At 44.4% G+C, this 26,802-nt stretch overlaps 3 protein-coding genes across 3 annotated transcripts; all 3 read right to left on the bottom strand.

The window, feature by feature from the left end:
• Nucleotides 1-1,017: 1,017 nt before the first annotated feature.
• Nucleotides 1,018-8,902, bottom strand: wasf2 (WASP family member 2). Its single transcript, XM_041053819.1, has 9 exons — nucleotides 8,781-8,902; nucleotides 7,206-7,369; nucleotides 6,875-7,009; nucleotides 6,573-6,726; nucleotides 5,495-5,612; nucleotides 5,217-5,338; nucleotides 4,167-4,325; nucleotides 3,382-3,863; nucleotides 1,018-2,532 (listed from the first exon to the last, which is right to left on the bottom strand). Exons 2-9 carry the CDS (start codon nucleotides 7,336-7,338, stop codon nucleotides 2,375-2,377), a joined length of 1,461 nt encoding a protein of 486 aa, XP_040909753.1. The 5' UTR covers nucleotides 7,339-7,369; nucleotides 8,781-8,902; the 3' UTR covers nucleotides 1,018-2,374.
• Nucleotides 8,903-10,127: 1,225 nt separating this feature from the next.
• LOC121192049 (methyltransferase-like protein 24) lies at nucleotides 10,128-14,567 on the bottom strand. The gene is made up of 5 exons (XM_041053603.1): nucleotides 14,161-14,567; nucleotides 13,023-13,121; nucleotides 12,025-12,161; nucleotides 11,565-11,832; nucleotides 10,128-10,903 (listed from the first exon to the last, which is right to left on the bottom strand). Exons 1-5 carry the CDS (start codon nucleotides 14,515-14,517, stop codon nucleotides 10,598-10,600), a joined length of 1,167 nt encoding a protein of 388 aa, XP_040909537.1. The 5' UTR covers nucleotides 14,518-14,567; the 3' UTR covers nucleotides 10,128-10,597.
• A 2,543-nt stretch (nucleotides 14,568-17,110) lies between these two features.
• Nucleotides 17,111-24,422, bottom strand: ahdc1 (AT hook, DNA binding motif, containing 1). The gene is made up of 4 exons (XM_041053558.1): nucleotides 23,214-24,422; nucleotides 21,361-23,084; nucleotides 19,124-20,885; nucleotides 17,111-17,983 (listed from the first exon to the last, which is right to left on the bottom strand). Exons 1-3 carry the CDS (start codon nucleotides 24,420-24,422, stop codon nucleotides 19,130-19,132), a joined length of 4,689 nt encoding a protein of 1,562 aa, XP_040909492.1. The 3' UTR covers nucleotides 17,111-17,983; nucleotides 19,124-19,129.
• Nucleotides 24,423-26,802: the final 2,380 nt, after the last annotated feature.

Genomic DNA, 26,802 nt, shown 5'->3' with positions numbered 1-26,802 from the left:
TCAGAACATGAAGGCTCATACACACTCCCACACACACAAGCAGCACTTCTCTGAGAGAAAACGTCCTTCAAGAGATCAGAATGTACTGAACTGTCCTGGCCGGCAGCCATGTTGGTGGAACAGCTCTGCTGTTGCGACTGTTGTTGCGAAGATTAAATGTACTGTTTTGTGTGTACTTTGTGCCTCATCCACAGTCAATTGTAGCTACACTGGATCCCCAGAATGAAACAATCACAGGGATGGTATAAATGTCCCCACTCATAAAAAGTGGATTTAATGACCATCTGCACTTTAAGATGAAAGAAGGGATGGGTTTTAATTGTAAATCTATCACAGTGTAATGACTTGTGAGATCCAAAGCCCAATTTTATTTACTTGAATGTCTAGAAAACAGTGTTCTAGATCTTTGAGATTCTATTTTGCACATGCTGTTAAAGGCACTTTGAAAGGTACTGACCATATGTTCGTGTTGCACAACCTTTTTGAAATGAATGAATATTTTATACTGATGAATAAAAAATATGCTTTTTTTCTACTGCGTGATGTCAGCACTCTTCTCTTCACTGCTGCAGAGGCTTTTAGTGTGCTCGTCTCTCTCTGTCTCTCTCTCCCTTTATCTCAATTAGGCACAGACTGCTGCTTTCTATTCCTGTATCCTAAATTATTTGGTGGCTAAAGCAATCTTCAATGTTATTACCATCACTCTGCACCCACTGCAGCCTTTCAAAATCTACAAAGCAGCCTTGCCATGAGGATGCAGTGATTATGCAAGAGGTTTTTCTCTCCTCCTACTCTACTTTATTTTTTTTTTTACTTTTATCCAGTCGATTCATTTTCACACTCCCTACACAATCAGCACTGGGCACTGTGAAAAGGAGTATAGCACTGACATAAAGAGGATGCGTCATGGATAAAGCATGAGGCCAAGGCTTGCCATTCCTCAGAACTTGTTATTTAACACAACATAGCAGATACACTATTCACACATTCCCACAGACAAGAGATCTAAAAAATCACTGTAATTCACTCTATCTTTATTGAAATAACTATAATCATTTGGACATTTAAGGCAGTAGAAGCAGAACTTTGGCTAAGCATGCTGTGATTGTGCTTTAACACACAGACTTAAAATAGAAGGCACTTGAAACATATGTGGTCCACACTAAACATCAGTCAGTTCTACATCTGACTCATTAATGGCAGCTGTTAATTTTTTTTTTTTTTTTTTTTTGGAAGAAGCTGATCAGTGACGGATGTGGATGAGCAAAATCAAACCTGTACTGAAAATGAAAACAGATATTCATCAAGCAGCAGGATAAGGCAAAATGGTGCCTGATTCTACTCATTGATTAAAGCATCAAAGCCTAGTTCAAGCCCAGAAAAGTTCAGTTAAAAAAATGCAGGAAGACATACGTAACAGAGCTGAAACACAGTACAAAATGAATCATGATATTTGTGTTAAATGTCTCCATATGTTCTGTACGGTGATCTCATCAACAAACACCCCAGGTGTCTGACATGAGCCAATACTTCCCATATCACACTGAATAATTCATTTGTGAATTTGTTTATAAGCTACAACCGTGTCTCATCCACAAGTCAATTGCTCCCATGACAACCACAGAAAAAAACAGAAGACTGACTATAAAAGTGAGGGGAGGAAAAGTGATAAAACTTGTGCTTTAAAAGGGGTTTAAAGGGACTGCATAATCTTTAGTAGATATGATTCAATATGTAATATAAACTTTACATCTATATCATATAATCTATGAATAAGGGAGAATGTTTTGACATCAACACCTTGTGTCTTTCCACTGATTACATACAAATACTGCGTACAGAAGAGGCTGCCTGCATGTGTGTGTGTGTGTGTGTGTGTGTGTGTGTGTGCTACCTCTCTTTCATCCTTTGCCATGATTTACTAAAGCAGATAAAATCAGGCACTTGGCCTGCAGCAAAGGGCACCTGATTCTCACAGAAACTAAAACAGGGACAGGGATGGTGTGTTTACGCACAGACTCAGCAGGGAGACGTGCATCACATCACACACCACCCTCTCATCAACTGCAGTGGTGTGTCATCCAGCAATGTGAAATTGGGATACAACCACATAGACTCAGTCAAATATTCAGATTTTGCACCTCTGATCTGAATCATTTTGAATAAATAGAAATAAATGAGCCAAGGAATGTGATTAGTAATAGGCCACGTGTACATATTATGTGCACGCATGCCCTCAAACTCTGTCTTACTCACACACAGAGACAGAACATGGACCTCTGTTCCACTGGTACTTAAGAATGTAATCTGAGTGGTGATTTTCGAATGTTGTTTTAGGCTGAGGAGAGATACTGAAAGTGAAAAGCGATGAGGATCATTCAGACCAGTCGTCATCATCAAACTCTGAAGAGTCATCCTCGCTGTCACTGCACTCCACAGCAATACGACGGGACAGGATGGCAGCCACATCGTTGCCAAAGTGATCCCGCTTCTCCTGCTCCCGCTGTGCCTCCACCTTACGCAGGTTGAAACCTAAAGGGGATTTAGGACTGAGGATGAGTGCATGACTGACAGCATCCACATAGTCTTTAAGCATCATTCCGTCATTCTGTTCATAGACACACTGCAAAATATCAACACACAAAGGTGTTTTAAGTAGTGAAACACTCAGTGACACACTCAGCAATGGTATACACATTCATGCCCAAAGCTTCATGCTATTTCACTAATCAACAGCTCGCAGCAGTAGCACGCCAAGAAACAAAGTATTTGTCAGCAACGGTAAGGAAGAGGAAGACGTAAACAATGCAGGATATACTTTTAAAAAAAATTCACACACAAAAGTTTTATGAGAAAGGAAAAGAAATGTTTTGGTCACAAACATTGAATGCAAATATAATTTCTTCACAAGAAAACTCAACCTGTTACCTTTAAGGCATCAGAACCTAAAAATACCAATAATCTAAAAAAGTCACTGTCCATTTATTTGACATTATATAGGATCGTTATTATTAGTTTGTGTTATAGCCAGTTTAAGTAGAGCTGTCAAGCTGGGCAGCTACATTTATTGTGTAATAACAGTGTATTGTATTTCACATGCTGATTATAGGTTTTTATAATTTGAATCTGACAAGTAACCAGTAGCTTTAACTGTCAAGTAAATGTCACGGAGTGAAAAATACATAGTGAAGTTTCCTCTGAAATGTCCTGAAGTAGAAGAATAAAGCAGCATATAAGTGATATACTCTCTAGTCTAGTATAGTATAGTATAGTATAGTACAGTGTAGCACAATACTTGAGTATAGTACTTGATTTTTCAACCACTACAACAAGTACAATAAATATCAGTTATATACTGATCTGTTTCCTGTTGTGTCTTACCTTGTCGGATGGCCTGCAGCAGGTCACTGCGAGCGTCCCCGGCTGGCTCTGGCGCTGGCTGCGGTTTGGGAGCAGAGCTAGGTGCCACCCCACCACCAGAGGGAGCAGAGTTATTAAAGGATGGTGGGGGAGGAGGGCCAGGAGGAGGTGGTGGTGGAGGAGGAGGAGGTGGAGGACCACCACCTGTAAGCATGGGCGGTGGAGGAGGAGAAACAGTGGACAGAGAAGGTGGAGGTGGGGGAGCAGGTGGGGAGGGATAAGCAGTGGGAGAGGAGGAGAGAGGAGGTGGGGAAGGTGGGGTGTCGAAGCCAGGGGGAGGCGGTGGTACACCAAACCCAGAGGGCGGAGGAGGGGGAGGAGGTGCAGGGGGAGGAGCAACGTTGGGGCGGGAGTTGGGCAGGGAAGAAGCCATAGGTGGAGCAGGAGGTGGGTGGGTTGGACTGAGCACGCTGACACGCTTCTGGGTTGGTCCATCGTTGTACCTGCAAGGGATAGAGCCGAAGTCAGAGATAAAAGAATAAATTAAATGGCTAAATGGACTCTTCTTTTGATTTGTTCATTTGACAGTGTATTAACTTTCAATTTCTGTGCACCTGCAAACCCAGCAGCTCATGTTCACTAAAGAATCACAGGCAGAAAGTGAACAGTGGGTGTATAATCCATTTTGCTCCTATTGAACGCTATACATCTATTAAGAGGATGTGCAGCTGTACATTCACTACACACTGGAAGGGATGGCAGTGCGTTGGCAGTATGTGTAGGCTGATATGCATGATGCTACTTACGCCATATCTGGAGGTGGAGGAGGCAGGAAGTCATCGGAGCCAGACCCAGGGAGAGGGGAGCCGGGATCATAAGCGTAGGAGCTGGTACTCTGCTCGAGGCCTTCAGAAGTGAAGCCATCTCCAGATCCAATACTGCCATTGAGACCCTCAGAAGAATTCCTTTAAACAAATTCAAGACATTACTATCTTTCCCCCCAAAAAAGGTATCCCATCTATCTGAATTTACAACCTTAATAAACAGTTGTGGGGCATGCACTGTTTGATTATGAGATTTTACAAGGCAACAAATGAAGAGGAAGTATCATGACTTACTAAAACAGCAGACAGAAATAGTAACACAGACACTTGTGGTGAATGGGTCACGCACAGCTATTAAAAAAAAAAAAACAGCCACATAAAGTGCAGTAACTTACACAGCAGTTAGAGAATGGCTTCTCATCAACTTACTGTTTTTTTCCTCATCAGGCCTGGCATGTGTTAAAAACAAGCCAGAAAATGACTTACTTACAGATTTAGCACTGTGTCTCATTCAGCCAGGAAAATGTAGAATAAATAATATGCAGCTGAGAATAAAACACTAAAACATTCATTCTAGTCAACTCTATCTCTAATTTGAGATTTTTCTCTGGTAATTAATCAGAGGTTTTTAGACACTTATATTTACACGCTTGAGCCTATTTTACACGTTTGCAACTCTAGGGTCTGGTGTGACTCACACATTTGTTTACTGCAGTTTACCAATAACATCCAGCTCTACACCCAACCCCCTGAGAGCATTTTCAGACAGGAAATACCACCCATATCACTATGTACAAATTGGTTGATAAGAAAGGGGAGAGTGGAGTTTGCCATGTGAATACCCGTTCTGTACTTTTACTGTGTTAACTAGAGAAGGAAATAATGAATGCATCAAGACATTCTATTTCAAGTTACTGCTGAGATCCACTGAAAAACCTCTTAGGTATGTGGATGACCACAACTCTGCACCAGTTCACACCCGTGCAACCTGCAGAGGCTTCAGCTCGCTTCAGTCAAATTTCTGACACTTACATCATTTCATTCTTTGGCACCACAAACTCCTCTCCCATCTTTCGGCGTTCCCATTCCTCCTTCCTGGTCTTGATCTTTCGGGGATTGAGTGTCCTTTGGTTCAGATGGTCTTTCTTCTCCTTCTACTCAGAAAGGAGACAGTAAAAATAAGAGTAAGTTGAGCACTGGACCCAAATGCCCTTTGTTTGATGTCACCGGTGTTAACTTGTCTCAACTCTGTGACTCATTCTTTTGTGTGAGTGTGTGTGTGTGTGTGTGAGCCAGAGTAAGAATCTCACTCGGTGCTTGCGTTTCTCCTTCATGATGTCCTTGGTGTCCTGCAGCATCTTCTCCTTCCACAGGTCAAAGAAGTAGGAGGGATCAGTGTAAAACTTCAGGGCCTCCTTGCCATCCTCCCTGCAGGCAACCATTTCATTACATTCGGGTACCAGTTACACTTCATGTTATCTTATGTGCACAGACATAAATAACATCCAATATCAACAGACAGACCTTTATCTGCCTTGTGTGTCAGTGCATCAACAAGGGATAACATTTTCTTTTTCAGATCTTTACCAGAAACAGGCTCTTTTCCTTTGTCACATCACCTAGTATGCATGCCAGAGCTGTCACAGTCAGATTACTACCACATTCAGATTCAAACTAGTCTCAGAGAGAGTCTTTATGATATAACTGGACAAGCTTACACTCTCACTCTGCTCATCACTGATGCCACCGATGTGCTTAATGATTATACAGACTTCAGCCTCTACCACCATAACCTCCTTCTGTTCTGGTTTCTTATTAGTCATACCTCCAATGACATGCCATGCCTCGTGCATACTTTATATTCAGGATCTCACTGATACGTGTCAGCTGGTTTGTGACACATACAGTCTTTGTTTTCCCCACTGAATTTCTTCATTGCCGCTTCCATATAATATAAAGGATCCAGTCCCATTTGCCGTTAACTATAACAAAACCTGCTTGGCTACATAAATGGGTCAAAACTATATTCGCTGCAACATGTCAACTAATAAAATGTAGAGAACTGTTGAGAATCAGCATGATGAATCTGAGGGATTTCACCCAAGTGGCTCACATGTGTCCTAGCAACATGTCAGCAGCAGTGTCAGTGATATTTGACGTCACAAATATTGTAATTCTGCAATAGTCCTCTCTGGCTTTAACTGAAGACTAAGCTTTGAAAGCATATTCATCAGAGAGGTGGCTTTCAATACTGCATGATCACGACCAAAACACAGTATGTATGTGTGTGTGTCCATGTGCACACATGTGCATTCACATGTCTTACTATTTCTTGTACGTTATGAATATGAGCCCTGGACAAGTATTTGTGTGTCTGCTGTGTCCTACCGGTATTGGCTGAGGTGGTTGAGTGGTGGAGGTGGATCACAGGTCGTGTAGGTGTCCTGTACAGGCAATGGCAGAGACGGTCTGGTGAACAGCTGCTGATCCTGGGTCACACTGCTACGGAAGGCCTTACGAGTAGTGATGGCCTGGAGAGAGACTGAGAGAAACAGATAGATGAAACAGAGAGAATATTACTGAGTGTTTATCATGCTAAATTTTATTTTTATAATTAGCTGTATTCAAACCAATGAACTACTTTAATACTAACGTAAGTAGTAATAATAACAACAGGTGAGAGTACTTACCCTCCTCCTCTTTGGGGTCCAGCTGGGTGACTTTGACCTGCAGACGATCCACTCTTTCTCCCAGTGAATTTACTCTACCAGCAAATTGTCCAGCCTGGACAAACAGCTCCCCGAACACATCCTCTGCATGCTTACCTACAAACATAAAGACACATGGGTTTATGACCTGTACAGATTATAGTATTTGTCTCACACATGCACAATAGATAGACTTATAATTCTCAACTACATAAAGCAAGTAGACACGTGTCATGCATATCTGCCACGTGTTATGAGCCATCCAAACCATATTTTAATGACAGACACCAAATCACACACAGCACACACTCACTGAGGCTGCCGAGTTGGCGGATGATGTTGGCCAAGCTGATATTGGTGACACATTCCAGCTCACTGCGGATGGTTGAAGGGATGGTCTGGCGACACACGTGCCGCGGCTCTATATTCCTCGTCACCAAAGGCATGGTGGGGTGTGTTGGGTAGGTGGACCCAACCCTGATGGGAAAGAAAAGGGCGGTCATTTTAGACAAAGATATGGAAAAATTAAGAGACTATAGCACAGCACTGAGGCACTGGTGTAGAGATGTATTACTATATATTACAAGCATCTGTGATACTAACTAATAAGTCCAGTGCTTAAACAATCAAGCTGATTCTTTGATAGTCTACAGACAGAAGTAAGTAACATATCAAGCAAAAACACAGACCATTTAACAGGTTCCAGATTCTCAAATGTGAATATGGGCTATTTTTTATGTTGTGTATCATGGTGAAATGAATGTTTTTGGGTTTGACCTGTTATTTAAAAACATCTTTGAGCTCTGAGAGATTGTGAGGTCTATTTTTCACTGGTTTATGACAATTTATAGACTAAAATTAATCAAAAACAACAAACTTGAGAATGAGAATACTAGGTTCTTGCATCCCTAAATAAGTCATATACTCATGTGACACATAAATAGGCATGTATAAATAAACACTGAGCCAGACAGAGCTAAAGCAGAAGCAAAACTAAAGTTTTGCACCACTCAGCAAACACCCCAAATCCACCCATTACATGCAAACAAAACCTGTAAAATTACAGAAAGGAAGAGGGGAAAACTTGGCGGAGTAATAATTTCTGCACCATTCCGCTTAAAGTAGAGTAAATACTTTATAATATATTGGACAAATCGCAGTCGGTGAGTCAACTCTCCAGAAAAAAAGCAGTAACTACAGTACCATATGGAATATGTTCAGAAAATGTCACCTCCCACAGGCGCTCAGAGACTTGGAGTGGCTGCAGACTCTGCCTGCTACCAAGGCAATGCAAGAAACCAGAGTTTAGCTCACTGTGACTATAAGTATACCCTGTTGTGCTTCCTATTCCCCATTTGGGCTGCTTAATTACAAGTGTTTCGTGTTAACGCCGGGGCGTCTGCAAACAGTGTTTCTAGGAAGATTCAAATGACTGCACTTCTCCTTAAGTTGACAGCCACATTGTTGTTCGCCTTTCCAAACTTGAACACCCTGGGACTGTCAGGTTTATACGTTTCTTCATGAAAAGTCGACCTTGTTGAATAAAATGCAGCTTCGTACTGAGCGGTTAGTGGTATGTTCGGCAGTAACTTACAGTCAACCGCTCTCTGCCACACTGACAAACCGAAATTAATGAGGTTTCATATCTTGGATACGTGGTGAAGTTATAAATAAATAAGTAACTAAAACATAAAGAAACATTCGGATACTCTACAGTTTTACACCCACAGTATTAGCTATGGGCTAAAATGTAACTTGGGATCTCGGCCTTGTTAGAGCAGGAAGTAACTTGCAGGCGCTCCTTATTTTGAGGGAACAGCCAAACAAAAGTACAATTAGGTTCTTCACTTCATGAAAACAACACTGACTAAACGCACACTTCACTTACCGTCAAATGTGTCTGTAGACTGTCCCTATACACTCTGGTTGTTGTCCTATCTCAAGATTTCCACAAGAAACGTTGAGCGGTACGGTATGCGGACGGGCGAAACTGATCACAAAAGTCCCGGGATTGTGAACTTCTCATTGGCCGAGCGACCGAGTTTCTCAAAGCTGATTGGCTACGGCGCCCGTCGAAGGTTTCTGCTGAGTACAGGATGTGGAAATTTCAACGTAAAAAGCGCAACTCCACCCTGATTAGTGGCAAACATCTGTGCGTAATTTGCGTAACGCAGGGTGGAGGCAGAAGCACATTCCTACGTGCGCTTCAGCGAGTTGGAACGAGTCCGAGGAATGACTGGCATTGGCCTTTATGAATAAGAGCTCGCTGTGGAGAAAAGCACTTAAGAGGATAAATAGCTGTCCTGTGAACCTCACCGGGTGAATGTTAAGTGCATCCCTTACCTCAGCTCAGCCCGGGTAAAATGAAAGTACACAAGGTTTATGGTAGGAGAATCAAGCCATCATCCAGTAAAGGGTCATTTATTAAGTGGCTACAGCCTATGACCTTGTGTCAAAGGATTGTACTGAGACAACCTTGTTTGTTTGAACGTTGCAACATGATAGTAATTATAGCCTTTTCTTGCGGTGCAGAGCCAGCGTGCAGGCCTATTTGTGTTGGAACAAACATTAAGTCACTGTTGCATCCCTTCTTTAATTTTGATTTATAGAGGAAGTGCTAATACATTTAAAAGGAAAACACAAACGCTGTCATTGAATGACTACTTAAAACTTCAAGTTTATTCAAATTACACACACTTGAGAACAGATTAGGTATCACATAAACTGTAATTCATATGCTTACACCTACTATAGAGACCGCTCTGTAACAGATGCATATGCATCTTTGTTTTCTTCTGCAGAATAAACTTCTATATGAATTTATTAATTGTAACTGTATACTTCTCTATACATTGTATAAGGATGATTTGGCTAGTTTGGGATTTTATTGTGATATAAATGCACATTTGTAACATGGTTTCATTGTTTTCTTCTTTGTCATACAGTACACAGAACAGTGCAAATATACATCAGTATAATGGAAGAGTTTCTATATATTTCACAGTAGGCAGTATCAGTCTCAATATAATTTAAGCTTCTCTTCAGTGTAAACAATCATTGCACATAAGAGCATTTTAAGGCCTGCAGAGATGTACTTAAATAAATAAATACATCAAATAACCGATTGAATCTACATTCAAACTACAGCTGGATTAATGCAAAATGGGTTGCACTGTGTGATAATAATATGACACTGATATAATCGTATCATATTATTATCTATTGTCTATTGATCAACTAAAAAAAAAAAAAAAGAAGTGAAATGTGTCGATGGCTACTAGACAGCTGTTTGGTATTTTGGAGTAATCAGGACACAATCCAGCAGAAGCTACAATTTACATATTTGCTGTTTTTTTATGTTACAAGTGAGACAAAGTAAAATCTGTGGCTGTAATTATCATATTATTGCGCTGTTGCCCAGTTAAATCAGCAAGCCTCCCTTCTGCTCCATATTTAGTCAAATTAGCCACTATTATGTACAGACAACAGTGTTTCCCTCTGAGGGTGGAGTCATAAAAAGGGAAGATCCTTTCATCTCCACTAGAGGGAGATGTCATGTCAAGGAATGTGTGTGCTTGAAATGAAAGGGGAAAAAAGTTTTGTAAGAAACTTCACCAACTATGTAAAGCCTCCTCTCCTTTTTGTTTGAGGCCATCCACAATGTCTAGTCATGTGTGTACACCTGTGCCCATTCGTGTGTGAGTGTCAGTGTCTTGTGTTGACCCAGCTGAGTGTGTAGGAGCTGTGAGCATTTGCTACTGTCCGTTTAAGGACACTGTGACCCTCTCCTGCAGAGCTGTGGACCAGCTTGAATCCAGATGCGTGGAGACCCTGTAGGATGCTGAACCAATAGCGGAGCACTTCCTCATCAGTTCCTCCCACCTCAAACCCGGCCCACTGCAGGTGCACTGTGGCAACCAGATGATGGACACTCTGCAGAGTTCCTGACTCAATCCAGTTCTGGAAAACTCGCCACTCAGCACTGAGCAGGTCAGCATATAGAAAGTGAACCTAATGAAAACAGAGAATACAGAGAAGAAAATAAAAATTAATTAATGTCTTTTAGGACTGCATAATGATTATCATATATTCACAGTACAAATAAAAAGTTCAATATGTGTTTTAAAAATTATTTTTAAAATTTCCAAATTAGAGGATGGGACTATTTTGCTCTTAAAATGACAGGCAATTGAGCCAGCCATCCTAATATCAGGCAACTGCTGTTCCCAGAACTGTAAACATTTTGTCAGTATTCATTACAATTCCCGTTACTGTCTGTATTTTCAATTATAAGAACGTATTATAATTTTTCATGTTGTCCAGCTTTTCTGCTTTCCATTACATACCTGTTTCTTTGTTATCATGTTAAAATCATTATTAAATATTTCTAAATGTATCCAGGCGCTTTTTATTTATTTGTCAACCAACACATACTCAAACTGTAGGTATGTAGTTCCCTCTTGTGGATGCAGGATGTAACTAGGCCAGTGTGTGATTCACTCACTTAAATTGTTGCCATGGCAGCCAGGGATGGCGCAGAGCCCTGTTGCCATGGGAACGTACAAGTAAGAGAGCTTTCTGGGTATGTTGGAGTGAAAAAACTCTTAAGGTATGTTTGTTTGGCACTGTTTCTCTAAATTTGTGTGTGTGTGTGTGTGCGCGTGTGCCTTACTGTGTGATGTCCCAGAGCTGCCATGATGTCTGCCAGTGTTTGAGAAACACTACCCAGGTTGCCTCTTGTCTTGTGCTTGCGCTTCCTTGGAGCGCGCCACTCCAGCCACATCTTGTGCTGGCTAACCACACCTCCATCACCATGGTTACTAGCCAAACTGTTGCCAAGGTGACCATAAGATTTGTTGGAGTTGCTGGGATCGAAACTGTGCACTTCACATCCTAGCCCTGACACAGTCTTTAGAAAGTCTGCATCTCTTCCATCCATACTAGAGAGACAAAGACAAACACAAAAAGATAGACAGAGAGGCAGGGGAGCACAGAGGTGGTTTGAAGATTATTGCATGCATGATTAAATATGCATTGCATTTTTTATTCCAACTCTGCCAGCAATACGAATGCATAAGCATCACAGCACATGTGCTGACACATGCATGTACTATATAGACATATGGGCACACCTGAAGGAGTATGCAACACATGGTCTGTCTGCAGCTGGAAGGAGCCAGTCCTCGGCACACAGCAGCCAGTGGTGTGAAGGTACAGGGGGCTGCGAGGCCTGAGCCTGACCTGGAGATAAAACCCTGGAGCAGTTCAGCTGGTGAAGGACAGAGGAGGAGAGGTCACAATGACATGAACTGGACAGAGGTCGGAGAACAGTCTTACACACAATTAACATAACACTAAGAGGAGAGGAAGTTTAAGAAGTTGTGTGAAATGCTAAGTGATGTTTCCAAATGCCTTTAAGTGGATGATTCAGTTAAAACTGACTCTTAAATGTGAGATTCAGATGATCAAAATCAACGCAATATAGTAGGTTTAATCAGCAGACATATAATTTTCCCTCCCAGATCACCAGCACTTGGTGTTACATAAGTCTTAACTCTTGTTCGGGAGTTTCCAGTCTGGAACTGAAAGGCTTTACTGGCTCCAGATTTGGCAGAATTCTGCTGCCAGCATATTGACAGCGCCTGACTGATCATATTACTATGTTAACCCCTACACTGGATGTCTGCAGTAGTAGAAATGAAAAAGTGAACTGAAGAAGAAGTAGCAGTTGAAAAAGTGAAGTTGTATCGATTACTCTTAAGCCTTGGCAAGATCTAACTCCTGGCTGCATCTGTAGGTCCCTTATGAGTCAGAGTATAGCCTGAGACCTTCAAGCAGGGCCCTATATATTGGAACAGTGATTGTCAGTATGAATGATTGGGACCCTCCCAAGATAAATCTGAGGGGTCACAAGAAGTTTTTTTTTAATGTTTGTGTTTTTTTCTGATAAAATACTGGATAGTTTTACCTCTTCAAGCCAGTAAAACATGTTGAAATGAACCAATTAGAGAGGTGAACACTGTGTTTTGATTGAACAAGGCTGATTTTTTTTAATTCCGACTCTGCCAGCGAGTTGATGTTTTTATTTGACAGCAGCACTATGTTTTATGTGATATTCTGTGCAACCTACCTGTGGGCTGGTGATGTATGTGATGATACGACTGAGTTCTGCTGCGAATGACGGCTTGTCGGCCGCCCACGGCTGCACCTCCAGTGCTCTGGATCCAACCTGGGAACATACAGACATACTTATCAATATATTGATATGTGCAAGGAACACCAGCAGATTCATGGGAATGTGGAGTGGGGGGGGGGGGGGGGGGGGGGTGAATAATAATGCATAGGAATGACAGTAATGCGTGTGAGTCTGTCTGCTGCAACCCTTGCCCCAGGTAATAGTGCTGAGGAGGCAGGTCACAGGCTCTGACCTCAGTGCTGCTTGTAAGACATTTGCCTGAGGCACAGTAACATACAAACACACACACAGTCAAAGAAAGACCCCCCCTCCACCCCCACCCGACTCAGAGTGAACCCTGTGCTGGTCACCATGGCAACCTCATTGGGGAGGAGGTGGAGAGGGGTGATGATTCACAGAATGAGTCAGAGAGTTTAGCCTTGGGCAGAAAAAGAGACTGAGAGGAAAAGGAGAATGAAAGAGAGGGAGGCGGGGGGCTGAGGCGAGGAGGGGAGTGAGGGGAAGGAGTCCGAAGGTAAAGAGGGGGCAGATGCACCCGCACACAAACACAGATGGAGGTTGAAGCACTGTGCAACTGAGGGGCAAAGAGAGAACAGCTGTCACCTCTCTCTCTGATCTGGGGTCAGGGCCGCGCTCTCCCTCTGCGCTCACCTGTTCCATCATGTCTGCAATAATTCACAGGGCTGTGCACAAACTGACCCAGCATAATGAATAAACCCAGAGAGGAAACCGCAGCATCTTTTTATAGCTGTAAAAAGAGCTCAGTTGAACGTCTATACTACACTGAGTGGCTTTAGCCCCATATCTGCCTAAACTCTGTTCAGTGTCAGTATATTTTAAATAATCTTTATTTGGCTTTGAAATAATCAGTATGGTATAAAATTAACTGGTGAGTGTTTCATGTAATATTCAGTATATAATCTAGCTCCTGTAGGTGAAGATGATGAAAATGTATAATTTTCCCCCAAAAGTCAACAGCTCTTATGTGATTCAATTAATATCTGTTCTTTTCTTGATGCAAAGGTTCAGAAACATTTCAGTTCAACTTTATCTCTCGTGCTCCACCACTTACCTGGCGCCAGTGTATTTCGTTCTCATCCTCATAGGCTCGTGTCCCCTCCCTCCTTTCCCCATCTTCCACCTCTACCACCTCCTCCTCATCCTCTTCCTTCAAACCCGGTCGCCGGGACGGGGCTCCCCAACGGCGCGAGTTCCTCTCCGGTTCGATGCTGATAACGGAAAAGGCAACCGCGCCCTCACGCTCCTCCTCCGTCGCCGCCGCCGCCGCGACCCTTCCGGCTCGAGGTAGCCGCGGCCCGACCACAACGAGGAGCTGGAGCGCGAGGAGAAACGGTGGGATTAAAAGAAGTAGAATTCCCGAGCGGAGGGGGAGACTACCTCGGCCCCACCATCGCGCACAGGTCCGCATACCTCCTCCGTGGCGACACCGGGGAACATCTCCGGTGTGGTGCCCTGCGATTTAACTTTTTTTCCGGAGGGCAGTGAGGAAAGTCCCAGCTGAGAGCTTCCCTCCTCCTCTTTCCTCCCCGTCCTCCTCCTCCTTCTTCTTCTTTACCCCCAGGGGAAAGTTGTGATGACGAAGCGCATTCCTGGTGGCCTTATTGACACAGTGACTGCCGTTTAATTTAGCCCACAATTAACCCCTGAAAGCAAGTGTGGACTTTTACCTCTTTAATTTCTGTCAACACAGAAAAGGTGAAGGAAATTTCTTTCAAGTCGCTCCACAAATTGTGCTCTTCGTTCTGTGATGAATAAACACAGACAGTGCTCCATTTATTTTGGCCCTGCAACTACACACAGATATCCTGGTTTGACATTACCAAGTTTACTTCATCTTACACCTACACTAACATTCTGTTTGTCTTTAAAGTTGTATTTTTCAGGGTATCAATTTTAATAATGATCTTAAAGGGTTTTTTTTTCTTCATAGCCTAATTAATCTAACCTTTTCTCTTGCCAAATACCACATCCATAAATGTTAAGTCACAAAAACAAAACATTCCTTTATTGGACTGGGTTTAAAAACAAAAACAAAAACTGAGCCCAGTCACTGCTTGTGTTCCGTAACTAATTACTTTTACTCAAGTAACTAGGCTGCTGTACTTTAAGTACAGCTTTGAAGTAAGCTAATTTACCTGAATACTTATATTTTGTGCTAGTTTTTACTTTTACTCTACAATATACGAGAGGGAAATATTGTACTTTTCACTCCATTCCATGTATTTGACAGTCAGACCTGCTAGTTACTTCATAGATTAGCATTTTACATACTACACCTATGATGAGATTATAAGATAGGCTATGATATGTGCTTTTAGATTATGCAACCCAACAGAACATAAAGTGGTTAAAATTATCTCCCTATTGACCAGCTACATTAAAATGCTGCTCAGATCCATTATTAAATAATCTAATGTAGGCTACGGACAGGGGGCATTCTGCTGCATAATGATTACCTCTACTTTTGCTTTAAGTACATTTTGATGATAGTACTATGATTCTTTTACTTAAGTTTTTTTAATGCAGGACTTTTTCTAGTAATAGAGGGTTCTTGCATTGTGATATTTCTGCTTTCACTTACTTAAGTAAAAGATCTGAATACTTCTCCTCCCACTGACTGTTGAGAAATTGTTAAACAGATTTGTGTCCTTAAACCTGCTGAGAGTACGGGATTTAGTTTGGCTGTAATTTTGTTTAGATTCAGCACAGAGAATGCTCATTTTATATTTAAATGAAATGCTGTTATTTATGTATAAATATAGTACAAAAGAAAAGTGTGTAAGAGAGCTGCTGCTCTCCACCCTCCTCCTCTTTGTCTGTCATGTAGTGTTGTCGACAGTGCGTGTCCCCTTCCAGCTTACAGTGGAATGTCACAGCAAACACATTTCCTCCGGCCATGTCTGAGTCTATTTAGTCAGCCTGTTGACAAACTGTACACAATATGCAGCCAGTAAACTCCCCCCATCTGCTTTCTTTCTCTCTCACTCTCCCTTTCTGTCTGGCACACACACACACACATACACAATACACACAAGCTGCAGATGTACAATATTTGCTGTATTATAGCAAGAGTCCCTGTGAGGACATGCATGGGTCTCTTCCTGTCAGCTCTCTGGTACCTCCAGCCTTTACGCTGTGCTTTAGTACATTTCCTTATTTGGATGAAGAATTTTGGAGCACTACATTTTTGTGCATTTTGTTTCAGTGGCTTCAAAACCTCTCCGACACTCTTTTCTGATTTCCTCAGTCTGGTTTCTTTCTCTCCTCTCCAACACATCCTCCCCTGCTCTCCCCGCCATCCATTCCTCTCCTCCCCTCCCTTTCACTCCCTGTCGAATTGTGTCCTTGACTGAACTCTCTCGCTCACAGTCCCAGACAGCCTGGGCAAAGCCCAATACTCAGGGAGGCTCTAAAACGCACACACACACACACAAACATGCTCACACCTCCCTTAATCCCTTACAGAAGCAGTATGCTATAGACAGGATTACCAATGGCAAGAACAGAATGTGTATTTAAATATTTTGCACCTCAGATACATACATGATATGTAACAGACAGATATACAATTTTTTTTTCATCACAAAAACCACCAAACAACACAAGACCACAGAAAAAAGAAGGGAGAGAGTGAAAGAAAGAACGAGGCCCCTCCAAGACTGGTGTCTGGGGAGCTTCACTCCTTTTGACCCCATAGGCACGCACGCACACTCACACACACACACATATATGCACACATACACACAAATACATGCATTACTGCAGTCACGCAAACACAACCTGTGTTTGAGACCAAATCTGTCTCACATTTTGCACACAGAAAACAAGAGTCTCTTTGGGGCCATTGTGTGATTTCAATGTCTCTTTCCCTTGTAGTTAAAACAGCAAAACACAGGATGTTGAGTCTCCATGCTGCAGACCCCCCCCACCAAGCTCGCCCCCACCCTTACACCCCCCCCCCCCCCCACCCCCACCCCCAAAGAGCAGAGAAACCATGGCAGAACGCTGAGGAGGGCGTGTTGATGACAGACCTTCAGAGTGAAGAGGGGGCCCCTGGCTTGGAGCTGGAGTCGTATGTACAGATGCTGGTATTTCGAGAGCAGAAACTGGTTTAGTCCACTTTTCTCTTATGGGTCACAACACAAGGAGTGCACAGAGCAGGACACTTGCAAGGCTCATGGTATTTAAAAAGTTGATTTGGGCTCAGATGCGGTTCAGGTTTAGAGCACGAGACAGAAATGCAGTGTTGGTGAGTCGAGTGCAGAACACGGTTGCTGGTTTAGCAAAGGAGGGGGGTTGAGAGAGGACAGAGGAAAGAAACAGAAAGAGAGATAGAGCAGTGTGATCCTAGTTTGTCCATATTGCAGATGTACAGAACAAGACCAGAAAGATTTGATGAGATACAGACTTCTGGGGAACGGAGTCCTCTATGTATCACAGCAGGACTCAACAGGATGAGGAAATAGGTTTGTCTCTGTCCGTCAGCGTCTGGTATTCATCTGTCAGCTCCGCTTGGCCATTCCCTCAGCGTAGCATGTGAGTCAGTGTACACATGTATGATTCTATGTGTTCATGTCTAGGTAGTGAATTCATCTGCACATGCGTGTGTGTGTGTGTGTGTGTGTGTGTGTGTGTGTGTGTGTGTGTGTGTGTGTGTGTGTGTGTGTGTGTGTGCATTTGTGTGTTTACATGCTTGGGTGTTTACGTTGCGGTTGATTTTGATTGTCAGTGCTGGAGAATTAAAGCTTTACTGTCCAAAGCTGGCAGCTAAATTCTCACCCTTCATTTCACAGTCTCTCACAAAGAAGTTGCCTTAAAGAAAAATGAAAAAAAAAAAATGTTTGCAAATCTGTAAAAGCTTGGATTGAATGCACCTGAAAGAAAAACAAAAGGAGAGAGAAAGAGACGAAGAGAAAGAGTAAAATGAGACTGTTATTTTTGACAGCGGTAAAGAAAAGTATAATATGAAGTGAATGAAATGTACCTTGACACTATTTAATCAGGTCTTTATAAACACATCTCCTTCATATGCACTCAATTTTTTTATTTACCTTTTTGTATTTAAGTTCAAGAGTCTACATGGACTGTCTCAGCTCAGCTTGAATATATTTTGAGCTACCATAAAACACATTCAAATGCACCAATTACTTCCTTATAAATGAGCTACAATTTGCAAACATGAAGCCATCTTGTGCTCGACCCAGTCTCTTAAAGTATTGTATAGGGCTCATCTTTCCAAATCTAAGCTTTCAGGAACACATCCTGTCATAACAGCCTTTGCACCCTTTGCTGTGTCCAGAACACCATATTTACTGGTGTGGGTTTTAGTAAGTACTCAATTTCAATTTGCATCCATGTCCACTGGTAGAAATTTTTGAAACCCCCAATGAAACATTAGCTCTTAACTCTAAACAAAAACAAATAATCACAGTCACAGTTCCCATAGCCAGACGTATCACACTGTTACACTGGAACTCTTCCAAGAGTCGTTCTATATCCCAGTGGCTTCAAGATGTCATGTGTTTTTTTTTCTCAAACTTGAGAAAATAAAATATTCACTGAGAAGCTCAAGGGAGAAATTTTTTCATACATGGCAGCCCTTTATTACCCATTTTAACGTTTTGCATCATTTGCCTTTCGATTAATCTCAGTATGTACCTGTCTGCTTATGTGTGTTTGTTTGCCAGTTCGCCTTTTCCCCAGCCAGTGAGGAGTTAGCTGAAGGTGTGTGTGTGTGCACATGAGGTAGGTGTTGGGGTGAGCTTGTAAAATATAGGGGTTAGTAATCTTATTGGGTTGTTTTATTTCTATTTTATTTAGTTTTTTTTTTTTTAAATTTATTTATTCATCATTTTGCATTCTAAATTTTAATTTATTCTAAAATTAAAAAAAATATTTGGAAAGACTTTCTATGTCATATTTTTTAAACAAAAACAAAGATCATTCTTATTAATCAAACAGTCCTCTAGATGTTTGATGGCCTTATTGCTCGTATGAAAGTTATATAAACTCACCTGCTGTTACAGGCTGGTGACGCTGAAGCTGTCATCACTGGCTGGGTCCAGGAGCTGGCACAGCACCCCACCTCCCTGAGCCACCTGGGAGGGGTAGCGGTGTCCCATTCCCTGATAGGATTGGTGGGACAGGGAGAAACCACTAGTGTCCTCCTGATGGGGCGAGGAGTCCAGGGGAGGTTTGGGGTAGGGGGAGTGAGGCAGGTGGCCCTGGCGATGGCCTGTGCTCATGGGGTGTGGGGTCAGATCCCGCTTGTGGGCAGTCATGGTGGAGGGAGGGCTGCGCTCCTCATAAAGCACAGGTGTTGAGTGGGAGAGGAGACTGGGGCTGGGGTTGGAGTGTGCATGGGATGGGAGGTGAGGGTTGGGGTTAGTGTGTGCGTTGTGGTGGGGCTGACTGTTGGTGTGAGGGTTTGAGAGGGTGAGGGGGTTGCTCTGGAGGTGTGAGGTGGGATGGGTGTTGGTGTGTGAGCTCAGGTTTGCATGAGGCTGTGTGTTGTGATGATGTGTGTCATGGGTTGTCGGGGTTATGTGTGTGTGTGTGTTTGCATTTGAGATAGTGAGTGGATTACCATGTGCATTTCCGTGAGGACTTGTGTGCGGGTTGCTGTGTGTGTGCACGGCTGTATTTGAGTGTGTGCTGTGTGAGTGAGGGCTGGGGCTGCCGCTGTGTGACGTCTGTCCGTACCAGTAGGGGGAGCTGCAATAACTGGGGGAGTCATACTGTGAGAACTGTGGGTCTTTTGGAGGGGGGCGATGTGAGGGACTCAGTGCAGTGCCGCAGAGGGGTGTAACCCTTGGTGAGGGAGAGCAGGAGGGGGAAAAGGTCCTGGACGGGACTGGGTGGTAAGACTGGGGCGGAGGAGGGGTGGGCTTGGGAGGGTAAGGGGGAGATGAGACACTGGGTGAGAGGGAAGAGGAGGACTCTCCAGGGTATAAGGCTGGATATCGCTCCTCAGAGGAAGGTGTGGAGGGGTGGGCAGAATAAGGGGAGGGGTACTCACAGGGGTCCTGGAGGTAGCTGGAAGGTGGTGCAGGATTGGGAGTGGCCAGGGGAGAGAGGCTACTACTGTCTCCGCTGTAATAGTCCAGCACTTCCTGGAACAACCCAGACCCCTCTGGACCTCCAGCAGACACTACTCCTCCAGACCCTGATGCAGAGACAGCCTTGCCCCTGCCTTTAGCCCCTGATGGCCGCTCTCTCTGACATGGAGACAAACCCCCTCTGCCTCCTCTAGATCCCCTTCCCCGTCCACCAACCCCTCCCCGTTTAGGTCCTGGAGTAGGCGTTGGTGAGGGACTGGATGGGGAATCAGAGTGTAAAGCAGAGCCCCCCTCTTTTTCTGATTGTGGTTCAGTCCGTTTCCTGCGACCTCGGCCGGGCTTGCTGGTCCCCCCACCCTGGAAGAGGACGCTCTGGCTCCAGTTATAGGAGGGCCCTGAAGCACTCTCATGCCAATCCATCATCAGCTTCTCCAGGCTAGAGAGACTTGACTGGCCCCCTTCTGCACTAACAGAAGCAGCCTCATTCTGTTTGTATGTGCCACCTGTGGAGCTCGGCCCACTACCAGTGGGTACAGATCCAAGATGTGAAGAGTCTGAGGAGGATTCTGATAGACTTTCAGGAAAAGGTTGTCGTTTGGCCTTCTGAGGGGTGTAGTTCGAGATATCCAAGATGTCTTTGGACTCATTGGAGCCATATTCACCAAAGCCATGATACTGAGGCCCAAAGCTGTCTGTTGACCAGCCACCATAACCTTGTCTTTAGAAAAAAACACAGAAAAACAGCAACGCAAATTATAAAACAAACATCACTTGAGTAATATGTCTGAACTTGAGTTATATTCTCACTATATAGGATATAGGATATATCTATATACACTATAAAGGATATATAGGAACCTGAAGAGAAAACTTTGTATTCCTGTGCTTGATAACAACAGAGCACATTGTAGCAATGAGTTACCTAATGCCAGGTATCAACTGTTTATTAACACATGGTATAATTGAAAATGATGTGTCGGAGTGAAACATTTATATTAAGCAGATCACATCACTTTGATCCTGCAACGGTCAGACTTTTATTAGTTTGTACTTCTCTTTTTAATGGAAGAAAACATTTAATCACATATTCATTTAAAACCCTTTCATATAACGTTAGATTCAGACATTTCTTGAATTCATTATGTTGGTTTTTGAGGATTTTTAATGATCACAAGCTGCCACTAGTGATTTACCTGAAGCTCCACTGGCTCGAGTTGTACTGTTTGAATCCTTCTGGGGAGGAGGAGGAGCTGAATGGGCTACCTTTGGCCACAGACATGTACCCTCCTCCAGGTGACGTGGGTCCTGTTGACTCCCCCCGCACCATGGAGGAAAGACCTGCAGGATATCCACAAAAGCCCCGCTTGGCTGCTGCCTGGTAACTAGAATAACTGATCTGGCCAACAGGGGTTGCTTTACCACTGCTGTGTCCAGACCCGTAAGCAAAGCTGCAGTCAGAGGATCTCTGTGACACTGCAGGGGAAGAGGAGGAGTAGCCAGAGGAGTAATGGCCAAAAGAGCCAGGGTGGGGGGAGCTAGGAGAGTGTGAGAGAGATGGAGGAGTGGATTTGGGGTAGGTAGAAGTGGTGGGTGACGTTTGGGCCAGGCTGCCATAGCTGTATGGAGGCCGGGCTGAAGAGCAATGTGTCTGGGCTGAACCCTCTGCCCCAGAACTTGCACCACCCTTGGAGCACCACTTGGAGAATGCAGGGGACCAGCTGTGACCTGTAGCCGGGCTTGATGGCTCATAACCAGGGGTGGATGAAGTTTTGCGGGGGTCTGACTGTGAGGAGGAGATGTCCAACAGGTCTGACGAATCATCCGAGTCAAGCAGAGACCGGAAATATCCAGCAAACAGGCCTTGTGAGTCCTCCCCAGCTGGCCCAACCCCTCTGCTTCCTCCTGGACTGCTATAGGCGCCCCCCCTTCCAACCTCACAAGAGGAAAAGCCCCCCCTTGGAGATCCGCAGAGCTGAAACCCACCCAAACCTTTCTCCTTTTCCATACCCCCCTCCTCTCCCCAGCCACCTGCCCCGTTGGGCCAATCCTGCCCCATGGACACCCCCTCTCCTTTAAATGCGCCATTTTTTCTCATACGTCTCTTCCTGACTACTTTCTCTCCCCCAGGCTCAGTTCCTACAATACCCCCTCCCCTGCCAACCCCACCCACACCCTTCCCCCTTTTCCTAGGTAATCCATGCTCAGACAGGGGGCCTAGTTTCCGCTTCTTGCCAATGGATTCAAAGAAGTCACTGAAGGTGCTCTTATTGCGCTCACTGCCCCCAATCCCCCCTGCTGTTCCTCCACCTCTTCCAATGCCACCTCCTCTGCCACCCCGCGGGCGTCTATACCCAGTGAGCCGGTGGAGTAGGGTGGATATTCCAGGGTTTTCCAAGGGGGTATGAAAGCTTTCTGGCTCACTGGGTGTCCAGCATCGGGGTGGAGAGCAGCGGCCAGTGGCAGGGGGCTGGCGGTTTAAAAAGGCCAGTTTGGACAGAACATCCCCATACTCTGTTTTCACATCGTTGGTATCATTAACATAAGATGGATAAGGAGAAGGGAGTTTAGTCCGACGACGCCTCCGGGGCTTTTTGGGCTGGTCTACATTACCACCAGCACTGCCAGCATTGGGAGGCTCTCCTGGTATTCCTGGCAGAGCCTGTTTAGGCGGCCGTCCCCGCCTGCGTTTGAGAATAACAGGCAACTCTCCAGGAGGGAACATCACCATAACGCTCTTCCCATTGTTCTTCATGCGGAGAAGCGCCGTTGGCTCTCGAGCTGCCTCTGAGCCTTCAAGCCCACCATCATTGCCTTTCTCTGTACCTGTAATTGTCTCCAAATTGGAAATCTTGTAGCTCTTCTGTCTGCGGCTAAGGCTGACAGGAATGCGAGCCACCTTGACAACAATCTTCCTCACCTGTAAAGCAAAGACCAACATAAAACATAGACAATTGCAAATGGTCAAAACATCTGTTTTATACATGATATGGCACTGTATAATGTATTATGAGCAATTATAGTGATATGTAACAACAAATTAACTTACACCAACAAAACGTCCGCATCTCCGGTTATTGGGAGGACACACCCCCAACTCTGCAACACGTTCCTCCTTCACAGTCAGTAGAGATGCAGGGATGGTGGATGTGTTCGCAAATGGGAGATGAGGGGTAACACGATGAGCAATGGACTGCGCTGCCTGGCGCTGTTTCATGACACTTTTAGGACCCGCTTTATGGACAGATTTTGGTGCGGGCCTAGACCTGGATTTAGGTCCAGGTTTATGCCCAAGTCTGGGCCCAGGTTTAGGTATAGCTTTAGGTACAGGTTTGGGTACGGTTAAAGCAAGAGCGATGTCTGTAGGGCAGGGAGGTGTGGGGAGAACAGCTTCCACAGATGAATGCTCTTCTTTCTCACCAACTGCTACCTCCTCTTCTTTAATCCTCCAGATCTTCTCCTCTAATACTTCATCACCATCCTCTCCTCCCCTCTCCCTCAACGCTTTCTTCTCCCCATCCTCTATGCTTCGACGCAGACGGGAGGATTTGCGCAGGTGACAGGGGAAGCGGGGACGTCCAGAGCTACGGAGTGCATACTTCTTCTCTGCCTCGACAGGAAGAGGAGAGGAGCCTGTGTTTGGGTTGGGGCCAATAGGGACTGGACAAAAGGTTGAGGGCATGTCTGTCTCTGCTGTGAGGACTGGGGCTGCCAGCTGATTGGTGGAGGCAGGATGATTGCCAAGTGTCAAAGACAGGGGTTGAGGTGAGGTTGTGTGTATGGTCTCTGGTGTGAGAGTTCTGGAGTGTTCTGACCCTACAGAACCTGTATGTGCATTGATATCCATGTGTCCACAATTATCTATGTGTGTGTGTGAAACAGCCTGCGCATGCACATCTGGGTCTATGTGCGTCTGCATGTTTCTAAACGTCTCTGTGAATGAATGTGTCTCAGCAGTAGTGTGAGTCTCCGTCTGCCTCCGCCGACAGGTGTTGTGCCCCAGCCTTCTCTGTAGGTGGAGGCCGTTGGCGAGGACAGAAGGAGATGAGGGGGGAAAGGGGTCGGAGGTCACCGGTGCCAGTCCATCGCTGGAGGGATCCTGGGACTCCGCCTGGAACCCAAGCTCCCCAGTCCAGAGCTCAGGCTCTGCCAGCTCCTCCAACCCTTCCACACACCCTTTTTCCTCTGCTTGATTCCCACCACAGCCCACTGGAGCCCCAGATTGGCCTGAAAAAAGGTGATCTGACAAGCCACTCATTCAGTGTCTGGTCTTGCTGGTGGTGGGGGGAAAAGAGGGATGTTTTCTGTTGTATGTAAATTCGTGTTTCTTCTTTGTAGCTGTCTTCCTTTAACAGCTAGCAAGAAGATTCAAATACCTGAGGACAGAGATAAAAATATTATTATTAACTGGGATAGGAAGTCCACAAATCAGTTAACATCTCCTTGTTGCATTTAATGCATTTAATCTAAACTCCAGATCGCTAAATATACTGGTCATTGTAAGGCATCAAATATACTGTACAAATAAAAATCAGACACTTGCAGCACAGATGGAATTGTGGTTCTGTGATGGAATCGTCAACATTTTTGGCAATGGGCCATAAACCTAATCTGTAATGCACTCTACTCTATTAACTGTGCCACCCACACAGCAGCATTACAACATTAGATTACATTTACCATTCATATCCCGCTCAGTTGGTTGCTTTTACCGAATGGTTGTGGCGCTGATTCTGATTTTGATTCTGAGTTGAGCCTCACTCTGTCTGCCTGACTGGCTCTGTTCTGCAGGGGATCATTGGGTCATCAATACTGCAGTGGAGAGCTCACATACTTCTCCCTCTCCCCTCTGCTCTTGTCTTTTGCCCATGGTTGCTAGAGTGAGAGAAAGACAGAGAGACAGACAGACAGACAGACAGACAGATAGAGGAAGGGACAGAGAGTTGATGGAGGTGGAAGAGAGGGTGAGAGGGGAAAACAAGAAAAAGAAAGGAGTGTGGAGGAGGGTGGAGCAGAAAGAATAAGAGATTAGTACATGATGTCACGGCACGCATCAGACCAGACTAGAATCAGTATTTTGGTGAGGGCTGCACCATCTCACATCAGACTCAATTATTTTGGAAGATGACTTGCAATATAAAAATTTAAAGTGTAATTGTAGTTAGTGTTTCATTTCGGCGTGTGCCAGCACATCATAGGGACACAAGTAAGCCAGACCCACTTTACTCTCTCCTATTGGACTAACACACACACTGTTGATCACAACTATATGATGATGATGACCAGACTAGAAGAAACAGACGTGTCATGTATGAGATCAAGTGAGTTTTGCCACATTTTTCAATCTCACCATATTTGAGTGACTGCATGTACATGTTGTAAAAATCTAGAAATTATAATAAACAATTGCATAGTGGTGAAAAGCACAGACACACAGGCATACTCACACAGCACGCCACATTTTACCAAAACTATTCTCATGCAGTACAAAGCACTAGACTTGGAGGGTACAAGAAGAATGAGAATGTGTGAATAATCGCAGCCACCAGGGGGAAGCAGAGAGGTGATGAATAGAGAGGTGTTAAGAGGATGGAGAGATGAAGGTGACAGAAAGACAGGAACGACTGGAGGATTATAGAAACCCAGAGCAGAGGAGAACTGGAAGGACGGACAGCCAGAAGAAACAGAAATCTTATGAAATCTGGACCACACGTGCAATCATACTCACACGTGACTGCAAGCGTGCACAGATTCAAGCACAAATACAAGCATGCGTGCCACTTTTGCACGCATACATACACGCACGGCTGGCTCCAGCACTGCTCCACACTCTCCACATACAACACAATCCTGTCCATCGTCAGATCTCTCTGCCTCCCTCTCCAACATATGGCTCTGATTAGGAGGGTGGGAGAAGGACAGAGAGCGAGAGAGAAAGAAAAGAGAAGGGAACAGGGAGCGGAGGAGGTGAAAGACACTAGAATGACTGAGGGAATGGGTGAGAAAGTATGAGAAAGGGCAAGAGACAGAGGGAGTTCAAGGAGGTGAAAGACGTGATTGAGACAGGGAAATGATGGTAAGTGGACGAACAGACTGAAGCAAACAGATTTTAGATATCAGGGGGAAAAGTTGAAAGAGGAAGAGGAAGAAGAAGAAGAAGGAAGCTGTAGAGGAAAATGAGGAGGAGGAGTGGGAGAGTTTTGCTGTAGCAGAGTTTGGGGCTGAACACATGGAGCAGAGCAACCTCAACGATCTGCTGCTCTGAGGAATGACACAACTGGGACAGACAAACATGGAGATGAACACACACACACATTAGACATAGTTTCTTTAACCCCCTCACCCATTCTCTGCCATGCCCACTGTCTCCCTGCTTCACTTTCTCTCTCTCTACATCCCTCCGTCTCTCCTCTCCTATTCTCGTTCTCACTTTCTCTCTCGTCTAATTAACAGCATTCATTAATTAAGGCTCCATCTGACCGGTGTGTGAGAGACGGAGAAGAACACATGCTTTAATTAAACATTGCTGCACATGTGCTTACACTTACATGCGCGCACTGTCACTCACACACACACACACACACACACACACACACACACACACACAGCGACACGTACCAACACACAAAGACACATGC

This window comes from Toxotes jaculatrix, chromosome 13 (genome assembly GCF_017976425.1).
Source record: "Toxotes jaculatrix isolate fToxJac2 chromosome 13, fToxJac2.pri, whole genome shotgun sequence".
In the NCBI taxonomy this organism is placed as follows: domain Eukaryota; kingdom Metazoa; phylum Chordata; class Actinopteri; family Toxotidae; genus Toxotes; species Toxotes jaculatrix.
Note: the sequence above shows the minus strand (reverse complement) of the source record. Positions and strands in the feature narration are given on the sequence as shown.